At 45.3% G+C, this 23,521-nt stretch overlaps 2 protein-coding genes across 18 annotated transcripts in view; one reads left to right on the plus strand and one right to left on the minus strand.

Moving 5' to 3' along the window:
* Positions 1–23,521, plus strand: part of DOCK7 (dedicator of cytokinesis 7) — a 96,005-nt gene that overhangs the window by 26,380 nt on the left and 46,104 nt on the right. For all 17 annotated transcript variants that reach the window (XR_005257890.1, XM_038145171.1, XM_038145172.1 and 14 more), the window contains exons 7-14: positions 68–153; positions 2,057–2,123; positions 3,310–3,459; positions 4,171–4,251; positions 5,305–5,470; positions 6,132–6,274; positions 7,760–7,853; positions 9,590–9,752. Coding sequence is in view for 16 of the 17 variants with exons in the window: in XM_038145171.1 (XP_038001099.1) it covers positions 68–153; positions 2,057–2,123; positions 3,310–3,459; positions 4,171–4,251; positions 5,305–5,470; positions 6,132–6,274; positions 7,760–7,853; positions 9,590–9,752 (950 nt within the window). In the remaining variant the exon portion in view is untranslated. The remainder of the gene's footprint in view (positions 1–67; positions 154–2,056; positions 2,124–3,309; positions 3,460–4,170; positions 4,252–5,304; positions 5,471–6,131; positions 6,275–7,759; positions 7,854–9,589; positions 9,753–23,521) is intronic.
* ANGPTL3 (angiopoietin like 3) lies at positions 10,463–20,995 on the minus strand. Its single transcript, XM_038145193.1, has 7 exons — positions 20,334–20,995; positions 19,114–19,224; positions 18,188–18,305; positions 17,375–17,488; positions 16,123–16,218; positions 14,320–14,586; positions 10,463–11,936 (listed from the first exon to the last, which is right to left on the minus strand). The coding sequence occupies exons 1-7, from the start codon at positions 20,829–20,831 to the stop codon at positions 11,755–11,757; spliced, it is 1,386 nt and encodes a 461-aa protein (XP_038001121.1). The 5' UTR covers positions 20,832–20,995; the 3' UTR covers positions 10,463–11,754.

Raw genomic sequence — 23,521 nt, forward strand, 5'->3', positions numbered from 1 at the left:
AGTGATAGACGTGTTTGCCTCCTGGTTCTGCTGCTGGTTTGTACAGGGGCTGTGTCTCTAATTCCAGGAGGAGCCCATAGAGAGACTCAGTGTCCCTGAAGTACCCAAAGAACACTTTGGCCAAAGACTCCTGGTGAAGTGTTTGTCCCTGAAGTAAGTACCATTCCCAACAGACACAAATTCAGAACTTAAATCTGCTGCTGTATCCGCGTGCATCTGAAATAGCTCCACTGCCTTGTTTATTGCCCTGGAAGGGTCATTGCATTGTTTGCTCCTAGGCTTCCAGGTTCATGTTGTAAAGCTTGAGTTGCACAGTTGTACCTTCAAGACTTCCTGCAGACTGATGAGACAGGAAATATCCTCCTCCCTTGGCTTTTCTCCCTGTTGCTTTCCAGCTCTGCCTGTTCCATGTCACTGGCACGTGACGTGAGGCTTCACCACGCTCCTCCAGGGCTCTGAAGTTGGCCACTCACTGGTGTTCTCCTCCCTGACAAGGAAATCTGAGATTAAATTTAAAGATTAAAAATGCTCGAGCCTTAAAAACAGAAAGACAGCCAAAGATTTGCCAAAGTTTAGGCTCAACAACCTTGACTGTGTCCCTTTAAGAGTGAAGACTTTATATACTTAGTAAGCATTAACTGGAGGAATAGAAACCTGTTAAACAAGTTTAATGAAGTGGAGCTCCTGAATATAGGGTTACCTGCAGCTGGTTCATTGCCTATAACTCTTCTCTAATAACACAAGGTAAAATTTTACTGTTATTCCCTTGGAGAAATAAAGTACAAAACTGATTTTCCACACTGCTGTATTCATCTTCTGTGTCCTCAGTTAGGTCAACCCTTCTTATTAGAGAGCTCCAGTTGCTGCTCATAACTGAGATATATGTGTGGGACATTTCTCCTGCTCGTAGAGTACTCCAGGACCTAATATAGCCATAGAGATGAACTGATTTTGCAGCCTTTTATGAACTGGAACAACATAATATGCAGTAGCAGAGCAGCTTTCCCTCCAAAGGAGGGTGTTTTTAGCATAAATAAGTTAGATGCTGGAAATTAATGTTTTCTGCTCTTTAAGCATCTCTTGCTGACTGCAAATTTATGGCAAATCTGCCCAGCTCCATGTTTGCTTGTGTACCTGGGAGTCTCTGAGCCTGTGCTTGGGGGTGTAATCCAAGATTGTGCCATCTCAGTGCCACAAAACAAGGACATTTTCCCCAGGGAGCAGGCTCAGATGGCCTCAGCAGAGTTATTTCCAGGTTAATCTCAGCTTTGCTGCAAAACTGGAGAAAACACCTGTTTGGTGGTGTTGTCCCTGTTGGAAGGAGGAGTTCCAGGCTGCAGCTGAGAGCTCCCTGCAAGGGCTGGATGTGGAGGGGACATGGATTTTGTGGGGAAGCTGTGCAGACAAAAATGGCATTTCAGCCCCCGCTCACTGTGGAGCAGGGACAGGTTTTGAGTGTTTTTGAATTCCTGTACCTCCCCAGGTGTTCTGACAGGAAGTTCAGCTCTGTTTGGTGGGTCAGTGTTCTTGTTGGGAGTGTTGGAATTTGCATAAACACTGGATAGCAGTCACTGGGAAGAGCTGGCTCCTTTCTAAGGGGGTTTTTGGTACTTTTTGACAACAGTTGACTGTTGAAAATTGCCTAAATAGGTGTCCCTGATGTCCAGAGGCAGGAGCCCTCTGGCCAGGAATGCTGAGAGGAGCAGTTGGCCATTTATCTGGGGAGGCACAGGAATTTGGCTTCTCCAGGGCATCAGAGGAGCTGAGTGCTCCAGTTACCCCAATTCACAATTCCTGCCCCTTTGAGGAGGCTTTTGGGCTGCTTGGCTTGGCTTCCAGTGAGCTAAAATGGCTTTTGGAAGGTCCAGGGAGCCCTGAGATGGTGGGAGGGAGCAGGGCAGGAGCGGGGTGGAAACGGGGAAAGAAGATCCCTTTGGAGCAGGAGCTGCCCTGGGGTTGGCTCCGTCCCCATCACCCAGGGGGGATCTGGGGACAGGGTTGGTTATTCCTTCTGACAAAATGCAAGTCAACTGATTCTGTGTTTCCTTCTTTCAAGATTTGAAATAGAAATTGAGCCCATTTTTGCAAGTTTGGCTTTGTATGATGTTAAAGAAAAGAAGAAGGTAGGTTTTTAATTACTTGAGTGTGACATTTCCACTGAAATTTAAGCACAAAAAATGGAGGAGTTAATTCTGGTGGCAAAGCTTTTAGAGGACAGTGACATAGAGGTGGGAAGAATGATGAAGGCATTTCATGAACCATCTTGTGTGTTCTTGGTAAAGCAGTTGAGCTATAACCACTTTCCTAAAATATTATCTAATATGTCAGTGCCTGAAATCAGAATATATATATTTATATATATATATAGAGAGAGTCCAATTTTGGCTTTCAAAAGTCTCTTCCCCAGAGAGAACTTAGGTAACTGAAGCCTTTCATTTAGATGAGGTTTTTATGACTTTCTTAATCTCTTTTTGGTGATTCAGCATGGCATGGGTCCAAGCAACACTTCAATAATGCACAGAAAGTCACACAGGCTAAAATTGCTAAAATCAAAACAAAACTGAGGAGTCATTTCAAGATCTAAGTTACAAGAAATGGAAAATACATTTATTCACCTATTTATGTTCTGTATTTAATATTTAGGGAGTCTCTTAGTTTTCCTTGTTCAAGATATTAGCAGTAGTGGAGAGAAAAATGTTAAAAATATGCATTTTGACATTTATCTCTTTAAGACTTGAATTTAATGCATTGAGATTTAAGTTATGTAGATGAGAGTATGTGGAATATTATGTGAACTTTGTTTAATATTTAAATCACATTTCATAAGCCAATTTTATCATCTCATTACTCCTTTTTTTTGGCTCTAATGTAGTAAGTTCTTTAGTGACCTCTGGTGTTGGTAACCTGCTCACATCTTTTTTGGTCTGAAGCTTTGCAGTCCAGGATTTGCTGTTTCAGGGTACAAGGCTCAGTGTCTGTCTTCCAAGGGCTGTTATTTTTTCTTTTTTTTTTGTTTCTATTTTGATATTTTGATGTTTTCAGTTCAGCTAACAGTGGTAATTCCTAATCCTGTGATGGAGCTGCACACCTTAGAGGAACTGGAGGAAATTTTATTCGTGGTGGTTCCTCCATTTCCTTTCCCACTGTCCTGCCTTGATTTTTTAATCAAAAAAGGGTTTTTTTTTTTCTTTTCATACCTGGTTTGACAAGAGTTTTTAACATGTATTTAAAACCAATTTAAAATTGTTAATGAAGAATTAATTAAAAAAAAAATAACTAATGCTTGAAACTACCCAATTTCTTCCTTAGATTTCAGAGAATTTCTACTTTGATTTAAACTCTGAGCAAATGAAGGGAATGCTTCGGCCTCATGTCCCCCCTGCTGCTATTTCCACCCTGGCCAGATCTGCCATCTTTTCCATCACCTACCCATCCCAAGATGTCTTTCTAGTAATAAAGGTAAGAAATGCCAGGGAAATTGAAATTGTTGTGGTCTCTTGGTTTTTATTGAAAGTAAAATAGAAATTCTCTTCTCAAAAGTGTAAACAGTGCTGCTTTATTTCAAATATTCTCACTTCAGTTCCTTTGTAACAACCAGGTCAGTGCACTGAAGGTTTACTAAATGATATAAATCAGTTTTCTGGGGCTTGACCTTGGTTTTCGTAGAAAACAATGTGCTGACTCCTTAAAATGACAGATAAGTCAGTGATTTAAAAATATCTATTGATCTGAATCTCATTTCCAAAAGGATACACGCCCCTCAGCCAGATTTGCAGATGTATTTAAGGGCAGAAATTGCCAAGAGAGTGAGATCCATAACTGAAACAAAATGCAGCATTGGTCCCCCCTGGGATAAAGTACACAAAGATCAAAGTTATTCTCTGTTCTCTCCTTTGGCTCAACGAGTGCACAAATGCTGCTCGTTCCCGTTGGTGTTTGAGTCAAGATTTTTGGCTGGACTCTGGGTAAAAATCATCCTGTGGTCAAAAGGGGAGGTCGGGACAGATTCTCAGTTCCCAGGCAGTGTGAAGGTTCTGCAGGAAATGCTTCTTACACAAGGACTCGCCAGGCTCCAGCTCTTGTGGAAGAATTTTTCCTTCCTTGAGCTTGTTCAGTTTATTAATCCTTGCTGGATACATGTCCTTACAATGGTTTGTTTTCCCTTCTCAGCTGGAAAAAGTGTTACAGCAGGGAGATATTGGGGAGTGTGCAGAGCCTTACATGATTTTTAAGGAATCTGATGCAGCAAAGGTAAGGATTTCTTCGGTGTTTTGATAAAAAATTAAATGTATTTTCTTTTACCTTGGGCGGTTGATACTGTTCCTGTCTTTAAAAGGATCTGGTTTTAATTAAGAATTTAAACCTATGCTAAAGACCAAAAAAGAGCCAAAGACCTTTGAGTCTTGATGCCTTATTGGGGTGGAGTAGTTAAAGGTCAGCAGATTTTGTGGCTGTCAGGGGAGATTTGTGGTTCCCATCAAACTCAGTCATCTGTGATTCCCTGTCCCAAAGGATCAGCTGGGTCAAGGGAAGGCAGCCTTGGATGGGAATCTGCAGTAAAAAATTCAACTTTTCCACTGCTTTTGCAGCTTTAACCCCATCACTTCTGCCTGGCTCTAAAAGCACCTCCAGAACAGTTCCTGATTTGGTGTGCAGTTGGATTGGGCCAGGTGGAGATCAAAGGGTAATAATGAGGGCTGGGTGAAGGGCAGAGCAGAGGTTCCAGCCCTTCTTGTGATCCCAGCCTCTCCCTTTCTCAAAAGCCTGGAACATTTGTTCATTTTCATCAACCTCTTAATAAATTATTATTTCCTCCCTAAAGCTCTAATAATTGCTCTTTAATATGCAGAGCTATGGAAAAATCCTCTTTTATTCCCTTTTTTCCTTGACAAAATGAGTATGATAGTACTTATTTGAGGAGTGTTTTGAGTTTCCCACACAACTCCAGATGATCTGAGCACCTCCTGCATAAAATCACATTAGGAAAGGCCCTTTCAGACTTCACAGGGGAAAATTCAGATTTTCTTGAAGGAACAGTGGGCAGATGAGCTGGCTGGGATTTGCCAGGCTGTTCAGGAGGGTTAGGGAAATAAAAGACTGTTCTGACTGTCCTCTGGTGGCCTCTTTTGGGAAGCAGAAGTTGCATTTTCCCAACACTTGGTGCTCCTCCTCTGGAAGGTGCTACCGAAACACGCAATCACTGGGAGTTGGAAAAGACACCATCATTCCTCACTGATTTTGCTGAATGAACCTCTGACCTTGTTCCTCTCCTTAAATCTCTTGGGCTGAATATTTTTTTCACAGAACAAGGAGAAGTTGGAAAAACTGAAGGGCCAGGCAGAGCAGTTTTGCCAAAGACTGGGGAAGTACCGGATGCCGTTCGCCTGGACAGCCATTCACCTCATGAACATTGTGAGCAGTGCTGGCAGCTTGGAAAGAGATTCCACAGAAGTTGAAGTTGGCACAGGAGGTACAGGACTTGGCATCTGCAGGAGGGAATGTGGGCATATCCAGAGGTTTTGATTCATATCCTGTAGCTGCTGTTGCTCCTTTTATTGCTTTCCTCCCCCTGCTCTGATGGTCTGGGGTCATGGTTGAACTAAACCAGAAAAGTCCATGATAACAAATGGATTTATCTTTCAAGGATTTTACTAGCAAACCATCTGTTATATTATTTAAAACCAGGCTTGTGAGACTGAGGGAGCATTACAGGCTGATGAACATTTTCCAAAGGAGTGGATTAATCTTTGTGAGCCACATAGCTCATCCGAAACTGCTCTTCAGCATCCCCAAAACTGCCAACTTCATCATCTTTCAGAGCAAGGGAAATACATAAATCTCAGCATGATAAAGACTTTTCTAACAGCAGGAAGGCACTGGGGTGAGGTGGCTGGGAGGGGAGCAGGAGTCAGCTGTGCTCCACAGCCTCCCGGTGCCTCCGGAGCGGGACTGCCTGAACATTCTGTCCCCTCATTCCCTCTCCTGCCCCCCTTCTGTCCCCTCATTCCCTCTCCTGCTCTGAAGGAAGGAGTTCTTCCTTCCCCAGGAATCCTGCTTGGAACCAAAGTAGGCTCTTGGACTGTAGTTTCCCTGCTTTATTTTTGATTCCTTCCCACTGCTGTGTTTTGCAGAGCGTAAAGGGTCGTGGTCGGAGCGGCGCAATTCCAGCATCGTCGGGAGGCGCTCCCTGGAGAGGACCACGAGTGGGGACGAGGCTTGCAACCTGAGCAGCTTCAGGCCAGCCACCCTGACAGTGACCAACTTCTTCAAACAGGTCTGGCAGGGCAATGTCCCACCTAGGAGCTGTTTCTTGGACAGGAGGATTGGGTGATGTGAGGCCACTGGGTGATTAATTTGTGATTAATTTGATTTCTGCTCCCCAGTCGCAGGGAGTCTTTGAGCAGCATTCAGTTTGTTATCTTACTTATCAATTATCGTGGAATAACAGACTGGTTTGGGTTGGAAGGGAGATTAAAACCCATCCAGTGCCACCCCTGCCATGGCAGGGACACCTTCACTGTCCCAGGGTGCTGCAGCCTGGCCTTGGGCACTGCCAGGGATCCAGGGGCAGCCCCAGCTGCTCTGGGCACCTGTGCCAGGGCCTGCCCACCCTGCCAGGGAGGAATTTCTCCCCAATATCTAATCTAAACCTCCTCTAAGTTACATATTACATAATATGATCTAATACATTAATTCTGGTAGTAGTGAATCCAATTCCTCAGAGTGGTTTAAGGTTGACATCAGTTCCCTGGATGCATCCAGGGATCCCTGAGGAGAGCAGAGCATTCCTCTTCTGGCGCTGCTTTGCTGAGTGGCAGCTCCTCTTAGCCAGAGCTTGGGATTTTCCTGAGCAGGGGAATACATGAACAAAGGGAACACATTTTTTAGTTAAGCTTAGCAAAAAGTAATGAGCTGAAAATTTTCTGAGATTTGCTTAATGTCACATCTAGTTCAGGAAAAACTAGTCACTAAGTTTGTAATGATTTACAAAAGCATATATTTATTTACTTTGTCGAGGTTATTTTTACTTTGAAGCAGCTAATTTTATTTAATTTTTCCTTTAAAAACTGCCAAGCATTAATTTAAAATTTTAAATTTCAGATTCTTTATTATCTTCTTTTTCTCCTGTTCAGTTTAATTACTTGAACACTACCCAGTGTTTTTCTCCTTCCATTCGCTTCTTTTTTTTCCCTTTTTTATGTTGGGATTTCTTACCTTTAAATCAGGTTTCTTCTGCTTTTGGGTGGCAGAGTCCCATTTTCTGTAATATTTCCAAAATCAGCAAAACTCTGAGCTATTAGAATGGGCACGAGGAAGACTGACAACAGACTCCTTGCACTTCCTACTTTTCCTGAAAAATAAGTCTGTTCTGGGCTCATCCCAAAGGAAGGGCAGAGGGGAAGGAATGAGCATCACCTCCTGAATGACAGATACTTTTTCAAACTATTACACTTGCTAAAAAATGGGTATTTTTGGGAAATCTCTTAGCAGCCATCTCCAGTTTGGAAAAAGATAATATTGATGGGGAGAGAAAAGGCTTTCAATTAAAAGTTCCTGCAGCTGTCAGGGTGATTAATAAGGGATGAGGGAAGGGGAAAGGATGGAGAAATGAAGTGTAATTTAACACATTCATGGTAACACCTTGTTCTGGGGAGGGGCAGTAGGATGCCAGAGGGAAGAGCCTGTGGGGTGAGAGGCTTTGTTCACTCTGGCAGCCCTGGGGGGGTGTTGGGGTAACCAAATCTTGCACCCTGAGCAGGAGGGGGATCGCCTGAGCGATGAGGACCTGTACAAGTTCCTGGCTGACATGAGGCGTCCCTCGTCGGTGCTGCGCAGGCTCAGACCCATCACAGGTACCCAGCTGCCATTGTCTCTGCTTTTTGATGAGGGATGGGACCACCATGGGGCTAAGAACCATTTATTGCCCAGATAAACATCAGTCTCACAGGCTGTGAGATTTTAAAGGAGCAAGCTATTGGCTGTAGCTCAAAGTAGTCGCAAATTCTTTGTTACAAGGCAATAAATAACTTTCTAATCCAATGAATAGATGCTACAAGGTATATTTTGCTTTTCTAACTAATCACCTTTACTCACTTCTGCTGCACTGTTGATACTTTTACCCTATGGGCTGTTATCACACATCCACACAATGCTTCTATTGTAACTTCTAAACTCTTACTCTGTACAACCACACCCCTACATTATAAACCCTTCACCATCTTATCAATACAGTTTCTTACTTAAGGCATATTCTCTCTTCCAACTGTAGAAACACAAGTCCATGAATTTTCCATTTCATGTTTGTGTATTGTAGCTTCACATCCATCCAAGCTTCTCCCAAGGCTGCAAGCACACAGCCTCGAGCTGCACCAAGGGAAATATAGGTTGGAAATTAGGAAAAGGTTTTTCACAGAAAGGGTGAGAAAGCTCTGGAATGGCTGCCCGGGGAGGTGCTGGAGTCCCCATCCCTGGGTGTGTTTAACAAAGCCTGGATGTGGCACTGGCTGCCAGGGTTTAGTTGAGGGGTTGGGGCTGGGTTGGATTAGATCTTGAAGGTCTTTTCCAACACAGTCATTCTGTGATTCTGTGTAAATCCAACCTTTCAGTGTCTGTAGAAGTTTCTGCTTTTCCAGTTCCCACACAGCCAGCCCTTTTGGGCTGAAAAGTTCAGGTGTTTGGTTAGTTCCTCCCCCAGGCACCCCAGAGAAATCCTTGAGAGCAATCCCTGGGCAGCAGGGGCACTGGGGGTGTGATGGGACAGGTTTGTCACTGGCACACTGAGGATGGTGTGTGTGAGGGGAGGATGCAAACCCCAAATCCCCAAACCCAGGAGCCTCTGTTTCCCACTCTCTATCCCAGAGGAGATCTCTCTCCTGGTTAATAGGAACAGGCTCCACCTCTGTTGGAGAAAGGGGAGTAGGAACCCTGGCACACCTCAGTGAAGCTGGTCCCTGACCTGTGCTATTCCTGACAATATTTACTTTACTTAACCTGCTCTTAAAACTCTCCAGGGACAGCAATCCTGCCTCTTCCTAGGATCATCTCCCCAGCTCTCAGTTTACCTTGCAACCAAGTTGGGTTTTAAGAAAACTTTGCAAAATTATCTTGCTGCAAATTGATGTGAATCTGGTCTGCCATGGCCTGGAGCAGTGACACAACCTTCCAAGCACTTGAATGTTGTGATCACTTCACCCAATTCACCTCTGGTTTGTAGCCTGACCAATCTCGGGGTTTTTCAGTCTTTCCTCTGATGGAATTCTGTTTGTAAGAATAGCTGGGCCTTACAGCAGCATTATCTGGACTGCATTTCCCCGGTTTTCCTATGAAGAAAGCATCTGTGCCTTGTTAAGGTGCATAATTTCTGTTGGTTCTTATTATCTGGTCCCTCGTTGCCTTAGATATCAGTTGGATCCACTGATACCTGTTAACAAATCCACTTCATCTCTAATTTATCATTTGTTGATTCATTAAATTCATATATAGGATGTCAGTTAATATATAGAATATTAACCTGAAGAAGCAAAGCACAATTATGCTTTTAAACATTATTTTCTAATTATTAATGAATAAAACGCCTTTCTTCTTGCAGCTCAGTTGAAGATAGACATATCTCCAGCTCCAGAGAACCCCCACTACTGCCTAACCCCAGAGCTGCTGCAGGTCAAGCTCTACCCAGACAGCAGAGTCAGACCTACAAGAGAAATCCTGGAGTTCCCTGCCAGGGATGTCTACGTCCCAAACACCACATACAGGTCAGAGTTTTGAAATCCATTTCACTTTCCAGGGCCTGAGATTGGCAAGTGTAGAAATTCCTCCCTTATCAGCAAGCTTGTTGCAAAATTTGGTTGATGGGCCGAGGTGCTGTGCCAGAGGCATGGGAAGGGTTCAGGCTGACACAGTAAAGGGACAAACAGGTTTGCATCAAACTTGGCTGTGAATAAGAACACAGGACAGGTTTCTCCATTTGGTTAATGTCTTTTCAGTTTTACGTAGGGTTTTTCTTTGCTGAAGTCACCATTCTCCTACTGGTTTTATTAATTTATGTCACTTGCAGTGACTTTTTTTTTCTTTAAAGTGAGGGATAGAAATAGAGAAAATATATAATCCCTTTGTTCATATTTCCATTTTGGTTTCCAAGCAATTTCTTTGTTTACAATACTTGACAAAAAATCCTCTGAAGCTCTGAAAAATAGGAAATTTCTCTAAATATCTTGGGAAACAATAATCTTTCTATAACAAAATCCTGGCTGGAACCAGATTTCTTTTCATTATGTACCATTATTAATTTAAAGCTTTTTCACAGTATCTTTGAAGACATTACATGGCTGGGTGGAATTGTCTTCATCAGCTGAGTAATTTCACCAACCTACCAAATCCTTTATTTAAATTCAGATATAAACCAGGTTTTTACAAATCAAAGCTTACAAGAAGGGTTTAGTCGAGTTCCATATCCTGTATTTTGAAAAGTCTCAGCCATTTATTTATTTGTCTGTTTATTTATTGGACAGGTAATTTACCATTACAGTAAACCAGTACAAATAAGCAGCACTGCATGATCTCATCTCTGTTACAAACCCACGAGAAGGAAAAGGATTTTTTTTGCAGCATTTCTGTAATTAACACATTCTGTTCATGAGGTTTCACTCCGACAAATGACAACCAAAACCATTTCCTGTGCTGAGATAAAAAACCACCACTGTACAAGGGTTGGGGAAGATAAGCAAGTCAATATGACTCAGGGGAACTGCAGGACTGGGGGTTTTGTCAGTCAGCACTTCCAGAGCCAGCCCAGGGCTGTCACTCCGTGTTCTGCAGCTGAAGTTCAACATGTGAGTGTCCCCAGGAGCTGGACCAGCCCTGTCCCATGGGTTGTGCCTACTGGGTTTGTGGGTTGGCACCCTTGACCCCATTGGAGCAGCTGATCCCTAAGTGAAAGGTGTTTTGGTGTGAGCTCACTTGGTTGTTTATTTAATTCCTTAGCTGGTTGGACTGAAAGGTCACAAAGGTTTGGCTGTGATTCATTTCAGATGAGGAGAGCAAATCTCTTCCTCCTTTCAGTGAAGTTTGGCTCTTCACTTGCAGTGGGCAGCCCCAGCTGTGCAGCTGCCCTGTGGGATCTGTGGGATCCAGAGGAGCAGGGCTGCTCTGATCTGTGTGCACACACCTGCACAGAGCTCCAGAGAGCATGGATTGGCCTCAGCTGCACTCCTGGAAAACTGTCTGGAAATAGCCAGAGCCCTAACACGAGGAATTACCCATCTTGCATTTGCTCCTAAAACATTCCACAACAAAAACATGAACCAAACATTCAATTAGTTACTTCAAGAGACAAAATTTCCTTTTTTCTTTCTCCTAAATGTTTTCCTTAGGGTTTTGCCAGCCCTTTGTTCCCAGAAAACACTTTTTGTTTTCCCTACTGCACAACCCAGAAAGGAATGCACAGCCTGAAAACCCATTCCCCCAAACGATATCATCCAATATGTGACAGGTTGGCTCCTAGGCATTAGAATTTCACTGTGGGGAAGGAAAAGCTCTACAAAAAGTTGCAGCACGTTGACATTGGAGCTTGAGGGGATGACAATACTCACCAGACATTTTGTAAGACCGTCTCAGATGCCTCGGGTTTATGTTTTGGAAAAATTCCATGCAGGGCATGGATTGGGACTTGGCATCTGTTGGTAAACACAGCGTCAAGTCCTTTGGTGTGGTGAAGTTCATTGTTTGTTCTGAGTTAAAATGCAGCAGGTTGAGCACTCAGTCAAAGCTTTTTAAGTCTGTTGGGTGGATCATTATCTTGGTTGACTTGAGCAGGTAGTATCTTCCTTTCTTAGGCTTCCAGTACAAACCTTTTCCTCTGTCCAGCCTTCCCCTGGACCGTGGGGTGACGTAGTTTCCATTCAGGTTGGTTTCCTCACACTCACTCTGCCACCAGCCTCCTGAGGAGAAACGTGGGCATGTTAGTCTGTGGCAGAGTAAACAGCTGCTCTTTGCAACATAAATCTGCTTTAGACCCTAAATTCCAGCTCAGTTGGCATCTGCCCAGGATTCCCAAATCACTGAATTGTTTGGGTTGGGAAAGTCCTCTGAATTCACTGAGTGCAGCCATTCCCCAGCACTGCCAAGGCCACCACTGCTCCATGTCCCCAAATGCCACACTTGCATGGATTTTAAATCCCTCCAGGGATGGGGACTCCTGAGAACCCTTTCCATGAAGAAATTTTCCCAAATATCCAATCTAAGTCTCCTCTGGTGTAACTCGAGGCCATTCCCTCTGCTCCTGTCCCTGTTCCCTGGGAGCAGAGCCTGACCCCCCCCCCCCCCCGGCTGTCCCCTCCTGGCAGGAGCTGTGCAGAGCCACAAGGGCCCCCTGAGCTTCCTTTTCTCCAGGCTGAGCCCCTTCCCAGCTCCCTCAGCTGCTCCAGCCCCTTCCCCAGCCCCGTTCCCTTCCCTGGCCGTGCTCCAGCCCCTCAGTGTGCTTGTCCTGAGGGGCCCTTCCCTGGACACGAGATGCCCCTCTTGGCATTCCTTCAGGCATCCACAACTTTCAAGAATGCCTGGGATGATGTACAAAGTGTTTGTTGCATGAAGCAGGTGGCTGGAGGACAATTTTGTCTCCTGTGGTTCAATCATTTAATTGCTTCTTCAGTTGTTTGCTTTCTGCTATAAACCAGCAAACATAAAAGCTTTGTAAAGCAGAGATTTACAAAGGGTGTAAGGGTTCTTAATTAAGAACCCTTTAACCAAATTATCTCCAAGGAGAAATGGCCTCAGCCTTGCATCTCTTGCTCTTTAGGGAGTGATTATATTGTGTATATATGACAAGCAGCTAAAATTTGCCTTTGAATGAAAACTCACTCATTATTAACTTTAGGGTTGTAGCCTAAATGGAGTTGGAAGTCAGCTTGTCTTTAAGTTGTTTGCAAAAAGGGATGGAACAACCCAACCTGGGGCTGTCACACCAGACCAGGCATCAGAGGAGGGACAGCCCTTTGTTTCAGAGTTTGGAATCTCATCCTGGGGGTTTATTTCATCCTGGGCTGCCTGTTCTGTTTCTGGTGTTGGTTGCACCAGGAGGGCAGGATTAGGTGGGATATTGGGAAGAAATTAGATTGGGAAGAAATTCTTCCCCGTGAGGGTGATGATGGGCTGGCAGAGGTTGTCTGGAGAGACTGTGGAGTCCCCATCCCTGGAAGTGTCCAAGGCCAGGCTGGATGGGGCTTGGAGCAACCTGGGATAGCAGAGGGTGTCAGGGTTGAAACAGAATTCACAGAGTGACTGGGTTGGAAGAGACCTTCAAGACCATCAAGTCCAACCCAGCCCCAACACCTCAGTAAACCCTGGCAGCCAGTGCCACAGCCAGGCTTTGTTAAACACACCCAGGGATGGTGACTCCAGCACCTCCCCGGGCAGCCGTTCCAGAACTTTATCACCTTTTCTGTGAAAAATTATTTCCTAATTTCCAACCTATATTTCCCTCGGTGCAGCTCGAGGCTGTGTGCTCTGGTTGTGTCAGTGCTGCCTGGAGACAGAGCCCAGCCCCAGCTGAGCACAGGCACCTTTCAGGAGCTGGGAGAGTGCTGAGGGCAGCCCTGAGTCTCCTTTTCTGCAGGCTGAGCAGCCCCAGGATGAGCTTTAAGCTCTAGTCCCAGCCCAGCCCTTCCATGAGGCAGTGGTGGTGGGGCAGAGCAGCTGCCATGCTGCCTGGGGCTGTACCTGGGTGGCTCTGGGGGCAGCTGGAGCTGCCATGCCATGCCTGGGGCTGTACCTGGGTGGCTCTGGGGACAGAGCAGCTGCCATGCCATGCCTGGGGCTGTACCTGGGTGGCTCTGGGGGCAGTTGGAGCTGCCATGCCTGGGGCTGTACCTGGGTGGCTCTGGGGACAGGGCAGCTGCCATGCCATGCCTGGGGCTGTACCTGGGTGGCTCTGGGGACAGGGCAGCTGCCATGCCATGCCTGGGGCTGTACCTGGGTGGCTCTGGGGACAGGGCAGCTGCCATGCCATGCCTGGGGCTGTACCTGGGTGGCTCTGGGGACAGCTGGGGCTGTACCTGGGTGGCTCTGGGGGCAGTTGGAGCTGCCATGCCTGCCCTGGGGCTGTACCTGGGTGGCTCTGGGGACAGCTGGGGCTGTACCTGGGTGGCTCTGGGGGCAGCTGGAGCTGCCATGCCATGCCTGGGGCTGTACCTGGGTGGCTCTGGGGACAGCTGGGGCTGTACCTGGGTGGCTCTGGGGGCAGAGCAGCTGCCATGCCTGTCCTGGGGCTGTACCTGGGTGGCTCTGGGGGCAGCTGGAGCTGCCATGCCATGCCTGGGGCTGTACCTGGGTGGCTCTGGGGGCAGCTGGAGCTGCTGGCCGTGTCGTGGTCGGCGGTGGAGAAGCGCAGCTGGGCGTGCTCTGGCAGCGCGTTGGGAATGCTCCCCGACATCCTGGCCAGCTGCAGGGTGAAGTTGGTGCTGGGGCCCCCCAGGCTGAAGCTGTACTCGATGTGCCTCCTGTTCCCTCTCCAGTCCTGCAGCTCGATCCGCAGCAGGTAATTCCCCTGCTGGGTGATGGAGTAGATCTTCTTCAGGCCCAGCCAGAACTCCTCTGCAAGGTTGGAGGGAAGAGATGGTTTTAGGGATAACCTGCAGGTAGTGTGTGTGAAAATACAGTATTTAAAAGGCTTTATTAATTGCTTTAATTAAATCAGTGATATGAGTCTTGGGGACTGTTGATCTTTGCAGAGGTCTGCTGCTACATTCTTTTTGTTTACCTCTGCTTAATTGCACACTGATGATCAATAAAAGCAGGAGTTCTAAATGAACTGGAGCTTCCCCCTTTAAGTTTCCCACCTCGTGTGGGACTCTGAGAGGGAGCTGGAGACATTTAAAAGGTGTGTAATGGGAATGTGTGACAAATGAAGCGAGTGACATACATAAAACCTAATGGCAATTGTTGCATTTTGGGAGCAAAGAGCTGCAGAACCAAACTGGGGTTTCGACACCCTCTTGTACAAAGGGAATTTTTCTTTTGCTGGAATTTCTGCTCATTAGTTTAATTGGTTTCATATATTATATTAATTAAGTAGCTTATTATCAGTGCAGGTAATTGCCACATGTACAAAGTGGGGCTGAATGTGAGTGCCATACACACTGCTGGCATTTAAAGCCATAGAGCACAAGATGCTTGAAGAAAATACTCCTCGATTTCCAGGTTAGGAGCTGTAACCTGGTTTATTTTATCTCCTCAGAAGATGCAGCAGAGCACTGAATAGGACGTAGCTGAGAGCAGTGAAATTCTCTGTAAGAACCAACACTGAAAACATTTGCCTGCATCTTGGTGCAGTATTTGGGAATTGGGAGACCAATCAAGGAGCCATTAAGGCATCCAGCAGGATCAGATAAACTTTACAGCTGAAAGTCAACCTCAGCTGGGAGCTCCTGTCCCAAAACTGAGGGAAAGGTTGAGATACAGCAGCTCTTTATTATAAAAGATATGGAAATAAGTCAATTTTGCTGCTTACCTTGATGAGGTTTAGATCTGTGCTATGCTTAGAAAGTCAGACTATTTCCCAAACAAGAGGTCACTCATCTCATACGAGGAAAAACAAGGAGAATATTCTAGATGAGGAGGCTGTTGGGCAGCACTTGGTGCTACAAATTCTTTGGAGTTGATGATTAACAGGGGAACGTGGGTGTTTCCTCACCCTATCCAGCCATGGAGGGGATTGGCCACTCTGGAGAAGCCTGAAGTGTTTGCTCAGGGGAGCACACACAGCCTTGGGCTCTCCTGAGGCTGGAGGAATTGATGTGGTTTTAAGGGTAACAGGATTGCAGGAAGGCTCAGAGAAAGTAGTGACAGCAGCTTCGTGAGGGTCTGCCTTTGTGTGTATTTGAAATGCTTTTATCAGTAGTAAAATCTTGGTGAAATAGTGTTTAAAGCATTCTGGCCTTGATTCAGGTTCTAAACACACATTTGAAGGGATGCCTTTGAGAGTTTCACGAGTTATGTGTTCTAGTAAGCACTTCCTGCTATTTCCAATAAATCAGTCAGCTGCTATTTGCAGGTTTAGTCTGCTTTCCTTTCCAGAAGAAGATTCAGCTTCTCAGATCAATTGCTACACACAAAAAAAGGAATATTTACCATTGAGGTCACCAAAACCATTTGTGTAGGCATCCCAAGTTTGGTTGAAGTCCAGCGATCCATCCACTCTCTTCTGGATAACAGTCCAGGATGTGCCTGTGAAAAGGGGAAATAAGTCACAGCCTGGCCTTGGCCTCATTCCCTGTCCCTGAGTGTGCTCTGGGGTGCTCCCATTTTGAGGTAGAATGAGTTAATTGAGGTCTTGATGAAGGGAATTCAAATGAGCCCAGCTGGAGAGAGCCCAGGGCCCTCCGAGTGTCCTTGGTCACACCCGGGGTGACTCCTCTCACAGAATTATTCTGTTAGGCTGCCTTAACTGGGTTTCACTTGTTTATGAGGGCTGGGAGACAAAGAAATTGATAAAGAGGAGATAAGAAGAGCCCCAGAGGTTGGCTCAGAGGGTCAGACTCTGCTGATAGTGGCTGGCTGCTGGCACAGCTCCGGGGCAGGGACGAGGTGCTGGGGCTGTGCCCAGGCTGCAGCTCCAGGGGGGTCTTCCCTGAGCCCAGGTCGTGACACCCTCACTTCAGCTGCTGCAGCAAAGGGCAGCAAAGGAGCTTTTTGCAGAGGGCAGCCCTGTGAGCTGTGTTTGCACATCCAAACACGTGAGGTGGCCCCACATGTTCCCCAGCTCTCTGAGGGCAGGGGAAGGGGTGTGGGGCAGGCACAGAGCAGCTCTGGGGGTGCAGAGGAACCAGGGAATGAGGGAATTGGCCAAGCTGTGGGTGGCAAAAGGAACAACTTGGGTTCCTTAGGAAGGTGACATGACAGTTGTGTTCCTGGCTGCTGAGCCACCCAAACGTGGCCCAGGAATCCCATCCCAGGACTCACTTCTCTGGGTGTTTGGCACAGCTCAGTCTGAAGCAGAGCCTGTTAATGAACAAAATTTTACATTTGTAAAAGCAAATTGCTTGTTTTTCTTTGGGAAATGCATTCATGGTTGCCCTGTAATGGGCTTTATAATGACCATTTTCATTGCCTATAGCTAAAGGGGCTTGGGATTTGGATATCCTTAATTTATGTCACGTGATTGAATGTCCTTTCCTCAGTATAAACAAGAGGGGAGTAAAGAATGGGAGCAGTGAGAAGAGATTTCAGGATATGGGCAGCCTGATTTAGAGCGGACAGGCACTAAGAGAAGTCAAGAGGGTACATATCATAAATTTTTGTGTACTTTGAGAGGAGACAAAGTTGTTTGGCTTAGAGGAAGATGTTTGTGTGAAAATTAGGCTGTTGCTGGCACAGCTCTTACCAAATTTCATTTCACAGTAGACATTGAAAGCTTCTGAGCCATTGGGCTGAATAGTGTAGACCCCACTGGCCTGCACCCCGGTGTGGTAGAGGGCAGTGCAGTCAGCAGCAGCACCTGGAGAGCAAAACAGCCTGTTAGAAATCCTGCCTGGGGTGTGCTGAGCTGAGGGCTAAAGACAAAAATGGGAATGATCATACTGGTAATTTTATTTTACAATAAATGTCATGGAACGGGCAGACTGCTTTGGATGATAGTGCAGCTGCCAAGGTGTGCATAGGTTGTGTTTTTTAAGTTAAGTGTTTTTTAAGGCAGGGTTTCAGTTTGGAGGATTTTGGAAAGTTTCTAAGGCCTGAGACTCAACTCTGGCAAATGGGCTTTCCTACCCCTTGTAAAGTTCCTAGTAAATACCATGCTCACTGCTACGCTACATCAGTGCCTTTCAACTTCAAAGAAAGGACTCCTAAATCTTGTAATTAGCCAGTGTGAAGTAAATGAGTTCTCTGTTCAGGCGCCACAAGAGAGACATGGGTAAAAGCATGGTCACAGCATGTTTACAAGAGAGGAATGGATCCTGTTACTGCATTTTTGGACATTGTTCCTGTGTGTCACCCCAGAGACAAGTACAGCTGGAGTGGGGCTAATAGATAATGACATTTTTTCCAAAGAAGGAAGTCTAATTCCTTCCCACAGCCCAGTGTATAACATAAAAATCTTCTCTTAGTCTTTGGCTCCTACAAACCAATCCAGGGCTGTCCCAGAGGGTGGTGGGAAGGCAGCACGTGCTGCGGTCACATCTCAGAGATGGGGTCTCACCATCAGCTCTGTATGTCCCAGCCGTGGGCCTGTGCACAGCAGAGGGGATGGGCTCTGCTTCCTGCTGCTCTCCCAGGAAGGAATTCTCCAGGAGCTCCAGGAGCTCAATGTGGTTGAGCTGGAAGAGCCATAATGACACTGTTAACTTCCCAAGGCTCTGGCATGATGAGGTTCATGGATCAAGACAATGTCATGCAGAGAATAATTTTTCTTGTGAGTGTAACCCTGTGGAATACCCAGTTTACCACATAAAAATAACTGCAGCTCCGCTCTAGTGGATTTTAGGTGTTGGATTGCCAGCTGTGCCACTGCTCTGACAGGGTAGGATTCATGAGGGGGGGAAATGACCCCTTCTCTTATGGTGCACCTCAAAGGCCAAACAGATTTAACTTATTTAATAATAATTCTTAATGGGCAAACAGATTTAACTTATTTCCTCAGGTGACATCAGTTAGACAAAATAATACCAACAGCTGAGGAGGACAGAACCCACAGTTCCTTAGGCTGAAATGCATTTTCCTCTCAGAATAAATTAAACCTGATCATGCTGGTTGTACTGTATTACAGTGATGCATGTTGGACTTCCACTCCGGGAGTGGATTTTGGAAATTAAGAAGGAGGTGGAGAGCAATGAGAGTTCCAGACCAATGGAAGAGCAATAATGTGATAGATAATAAGAGGAAAAAAATCCCCAATGAGCAGTCAGAAATGGAGCAGCCTGGTGTTGAGAGACAAGCTCTCAAAGCTGTTGTTGGCCGTAGCTCCTGCCTGGCAGTGCTGCAGCCTCTCCCCAGAACAGGTACCTCAGAATGGCCCCTCCTTCTTCTGCACCCCAAACTGAACAAGAGTGCCTGACCCCAAGGGTGGGAGCCTCAGCTCCCTCAGTGTCAGGAGAGAGGGAAGGAGAAGCAGGGTGGTTCCTGTACCTTGTCCTCCAGCTCCATGATCTGGTTGTGCTGCCTGTCCAGCTGCACGTGCTGGTCCTCCACGGTTCTCAGGAGGTGCTTGATGTCATTGTCCTGCTGCTCCACGAAAGCCTGAGGACAGGGAGGGGAGGATGGAGGAGGGTTAGGAGCAGCAGAAGACCTTCTGCAGTGGTGCTGCTTCTGTAACTCTTGTCCTGGGGCCAGTTTTGAGAGGCACAAACCACTGAACCACAAACCCTTCCTTTTCCAGAGAATCCTGGAATGTCCCTAGCTGGAAGGGAGCCACAAGGATCATCAAAGTCCAGCTCCAGAGGTTTCCCTGCTTTGCCTCTAAAATGAAAAATATCTTTGCTTCTGGAGCGAAGCCCCATTTTTTGGAGACAAGCTACTGGCAGCTTTGTAGACTCTTTTTTTAATTGCTCTTTTCCTTCCTTTTTCACATCTAGAACAATTATATTCTGTGGAATCTGCCCTTGATTCAAACTAGATATATGGCAGTGATCAAAAAAGGGAAAAATTCCCAGCATTTAGGGTATCAGCTTGGGATTTGAGAGATCAGGATTCATCTTTTTGCTTTGACACAAACATCCAGTATTTTCCCATACAAATTGCTTGGCCTTTTTACACTTCTGCAAAATACAGTTAATAGTTCCTTTTCCATAGAAAACCTTATACCCGCCTAACTGCTTAGTATGATTAACTGCTTAGCATGATTAACTTATTAATTTTATTACTACCTGTAGGGTTCTTTGCTTCTGGAGGTCCTACAGGTGCTATAAATGCCTCTCTCTAAAGGTTTAAGCTCCCTGTTTCTGCACTGGGCAGGCAGTTCCCACTGCATTGATTTGGGATGAGCTGGTGATGTACAAACCCATGGCCTTGGGAATCTCATAATTTTCCTGATTGCAAAACTTTTTTATCATTATGATGACAAAATTCCTCAAAATCGATTGGCGAATCAATACTGAAAATAATACAGAGCTTTTTAATTTCACCAATTTTCACCCATTTCTCTGGGGAATTCTACTGCAAAATTAACGCTGTGTCAGAGTAAGGCAGTGATTTTTTTGAGGTAATTACAATGATTTCTTTCTCAAAAAGTCAGACTAGTACTCCAGTGAGGGGCAAGGGGAAGCATGAGCTTCTATTGCACAACTACTGATGATGGCACTGCAGTGTATTTTGGCTCAGTGTGTCAGGGCCTTTCACAAGTCACTTACTTTGAGTGAAGAAATTTCTTTTGTCTCTTGCACCGAAGGCTGGAAAATGGCCAGTTTGGTGACCTTGTCCTCCAGTCCCCACACTTGCTCCTGCAGCTGGATTTTGTTTTGGATGAGGTCTTCAATCTTCAGGTTCATCTCCTGTGAGAGGTTCTTTATCTCCTCGTTGTTGATTTGCAGCCTGGCCGTGGTTTGCCGGAGCTGTTCTTCTTCCTCCTTGATTTCGCTGGTTTGCAGGGAGAGCTCGTAAAAGGACTTGTCAAAGATGTAGAGTTTCTGAAAGATGTCGTTCATCTGCCCCTTGGTCTTGTGGACAAAGTCTTTGAGGCCGTGCCCCAGCTGGAGGAGTCCATTGGCCAAGATTCGGACATCGTCCAACATCGCAAATCTCGATTTCGTTTCGGGAGATGCGGCGGAACCCACGGAGAAAAAATCCTTGTCAGCTCCAGCTGGGAGAGCCATGGGGGCCAGGAATAGTAAAACTGGAATGATCTTCATGTTTCCTGCTCTTGGCTCTCTTTGCTCAGGATGCAGAGACTTTTCCCAGTGACAGCTCGTGCTGTGTGGCTGTTCTGGGTTGCAGAACTTGATCTATTTATACTCCTCTTCATTTAGGAGAGGCAGAGCAGCGGGTTGATCATTAAGCTGTGTGTGTTTGAACGAGTGTAACCCCTTCTGAATGTAGGTTGATACCTGGGAAGATAAAATTGAGAGACGGGCACGCTGCTGATTTAAACTGGTTCTGAACTTTTCCACCTGCCAGGCCTTCTGGTGTAAAATGTTATTGATGACACGGTGTTTTTCACACAACTCTTTTAATAGGTTAATTTTGGGTCATAATCTGGGTAAGGGCTTAAATTGCTCCTTGTTTGTGTTGTTTGGTTCCCTTTATTGCCTCAGGAGTGTGAAAGGATTTTACCATGTCTGAGAGCACTGGATGTTCAGGCTGTGAAGCTCCTTGATGAGCTGTGGAAGGGCAAAATATTCCCAGATGATTCACACAACTTGATTTTCATCTCAGGCCGTTTTCTGATGTAACTCATTGTGCTGCAGTGGATTTACTTGTCATCGAGCCCAGATTAAGTGAGAAAGAGGGAATTAGGTCCAGAGATTGCCTGGATGTGATTCTGCTGTGTTAAGGTTTGTGCAGTAATTTACACCATATAAAACTTATTTTTTAAGAGCTGCTTTGCAGAGGTGGGTGAGATAAATAATAGCTCGCTTGCATTTCTCACCTTAGCATTCTTTTTGCTGTTTAAGATTCACAGTGCATAAAGAAAGGCTGCAAGCGCTCTGAAATAAATGCCCAGTTCTGCAGTGGGTCTCTGCATGGTTTTTGGGTAGTATTGCTGTGTGAGTCAAAGGTATTTTTCTTTCATTCATAGCAATCCAAGAAATCAAAATCAAACATTGCACAATGTGCTTTGGAGAGTTTTCAGTTTTTTTGCCAAATTCTTGGATGTTTAGAAATTCTTCCCCTGGATTTTTGTTGTGCTGTTGATGTACATATGCATGTATGATATGAAGCATCCATAGAAAAAATGTTTGAGAAATGAAATTTTTACCTCATATGTTGGATTTTTTGTGTGCTTAGGGGTTGGTACTATCCAGGTAACCTTCCCACTCACAATTAAATACTGTGAAAGTATTTTAGAGCTCAGATTGAATGCTGGGGAATATTTTGTGCCAGTGTGATTGGGATCAGACTTACTGGAGTACCTGAAGTACGGAAAAAGAGCAGAAGCAGGGAGATGATCAGGCCCAGCTCTGGGCAAAATGGGGATTCCTTCAAGAAAACTACTCTGAATTGTTTCTCAGGCATCTGACACAGGGATTTTGGGCTGCAAAACTTGAAGAACTGGTTGTAAAGTTGAAAAAAAAGCCCCAAAACAAATGCACAGACATTCTTCAGTCCACTTCACAGTACTTAAGAGGCTCTGGTTTTATGTGGTTTCAAATGAACCATTTTCTTTTTTAACTATTTCATGCAAGAAATCTTTCTGGTTTATTCTGAATTCTTCCTAACCCCATCACCTCCCAGAAATCTTTCTTCTTGGCTTAGTCTTTAGAAAAATATAGGGAGTTACTGAAGAAATAGCAATGACCAAACAACTGGGGATCAGACATTTTGCCAGGTTTCTACAGCTTGTGTCCCATGTGCTGTCTGTGCTGCTCAGGCACGACACTACCTGTGGGAAAGGTTTGTTTTCCAAAGGGAAAAGGCAGCCAAAGGCCCTGATGTCAAATATTAATGAAGCACTAATTAGCTGCCAAACACGTTTCCATATTTCCATTCACTACAGAGCACCCCTAGATGTCACAACAGTCCCAGAGTCCAGGAGAAAAGTGGGACACAGGAAAGCAAAGAGGAGAAAAGGCATCTGGCATGACTAAATCATAAAATTCAAGAGCTTTGGAAACCCTGAGAGGGAATCCTGCCTCTGAGAGTTGTCAGGAAAAGATGTATATAACAAACATGATCCTGAAGGTCTTTCATGCACCTGGGTGACCCTGATTATATGGGCTTTAAATGATTTTTATAGTAGGAATAAAGCAAAGAAAAAGGTCTCTGGGTTTTACTGAAAAGGGAAATTTTCATAATAAGAAAATTAATTCATTGAAATTTTCATTGTAAGAGTTAGGAGCAGCTCTTAATGTTTTAATGCCTTTGTGAAGGATTTTGCAAAATGGCTGCAATGATACTACATAAATATTTAGAGGAGTGCCTGGTGCCATTATGTCCATGGCTTGGGAAGCCTTTGCACTGTAGCAATTTATTTTATGGAAGTAAAAGCACTTTTGAGATCTGGTTGAGCTAATAGGATAAACTTTGCATATATTTGGCGTGGCATTTTAATAAAAGCTCCAAACACAAGCCCTTGGGTTTGCAGCTCTTGTCTGAAACTTTTATTGGTGGAAATCAAGACATTTATAATGTTCCTATCACTTTTTCAGCCATCAGTCCCTTTCCATGGCTCCTGTAACTGTGTTTAGACAGGAAGATCTGAGGTTTTTAGTGATGTGGGGTAGAAGAGAGGCTGGGAGAGCTGGGCATGGAGAAGAGAAGGCTCTGGGGAGATCTTAGAGCTCCTTCCAGGGCCTAAAGGGGCTCCAGGAGAGCTGGAAAGGGACTTGGGACAATGGCCTGGCGTGACAGGACAAGAGGTGATGTTTTAACCAGAAAGAGA

This window comes from Motacilla alba, chromosome 8 (assembly GCF_015832195.1).
Source record: "Motacilla alba alba isolate MOTALB_02 chromosome 8, Motacilla_alba_V1.0_pri, whole genome shotgun sequence".
Lineage (NCBI taxonomy): Eukaryota > Metazoa > Chordata > Aves > Passeriformes > Motacillidae > Motacilla > Motacilla alba.

Coding starts and splice junctions, on each gene's coding strand:
- ANGPTL3 (XM_038145193.1), bottom strand. CDS start 20,831: ATGAAGATCATTCCAGTTTTACTATTCCTGGCCCCCATGGCTCTCCCA. Junction 19,225..20,333: donor AAGAAATTTCTTCACTCAAA/GTAAGTGACTTG, acceptor CCCTGTCCTCAG/GCTTTCGTGGAGCAGCAGGA. Junction 16,219..17,374: donor CTACTGTGAAATGAAATTTG/GTAAGAGCTGTG, acceptor CCCTTTTCACAG/GCACATCCTGGACTGTTATC.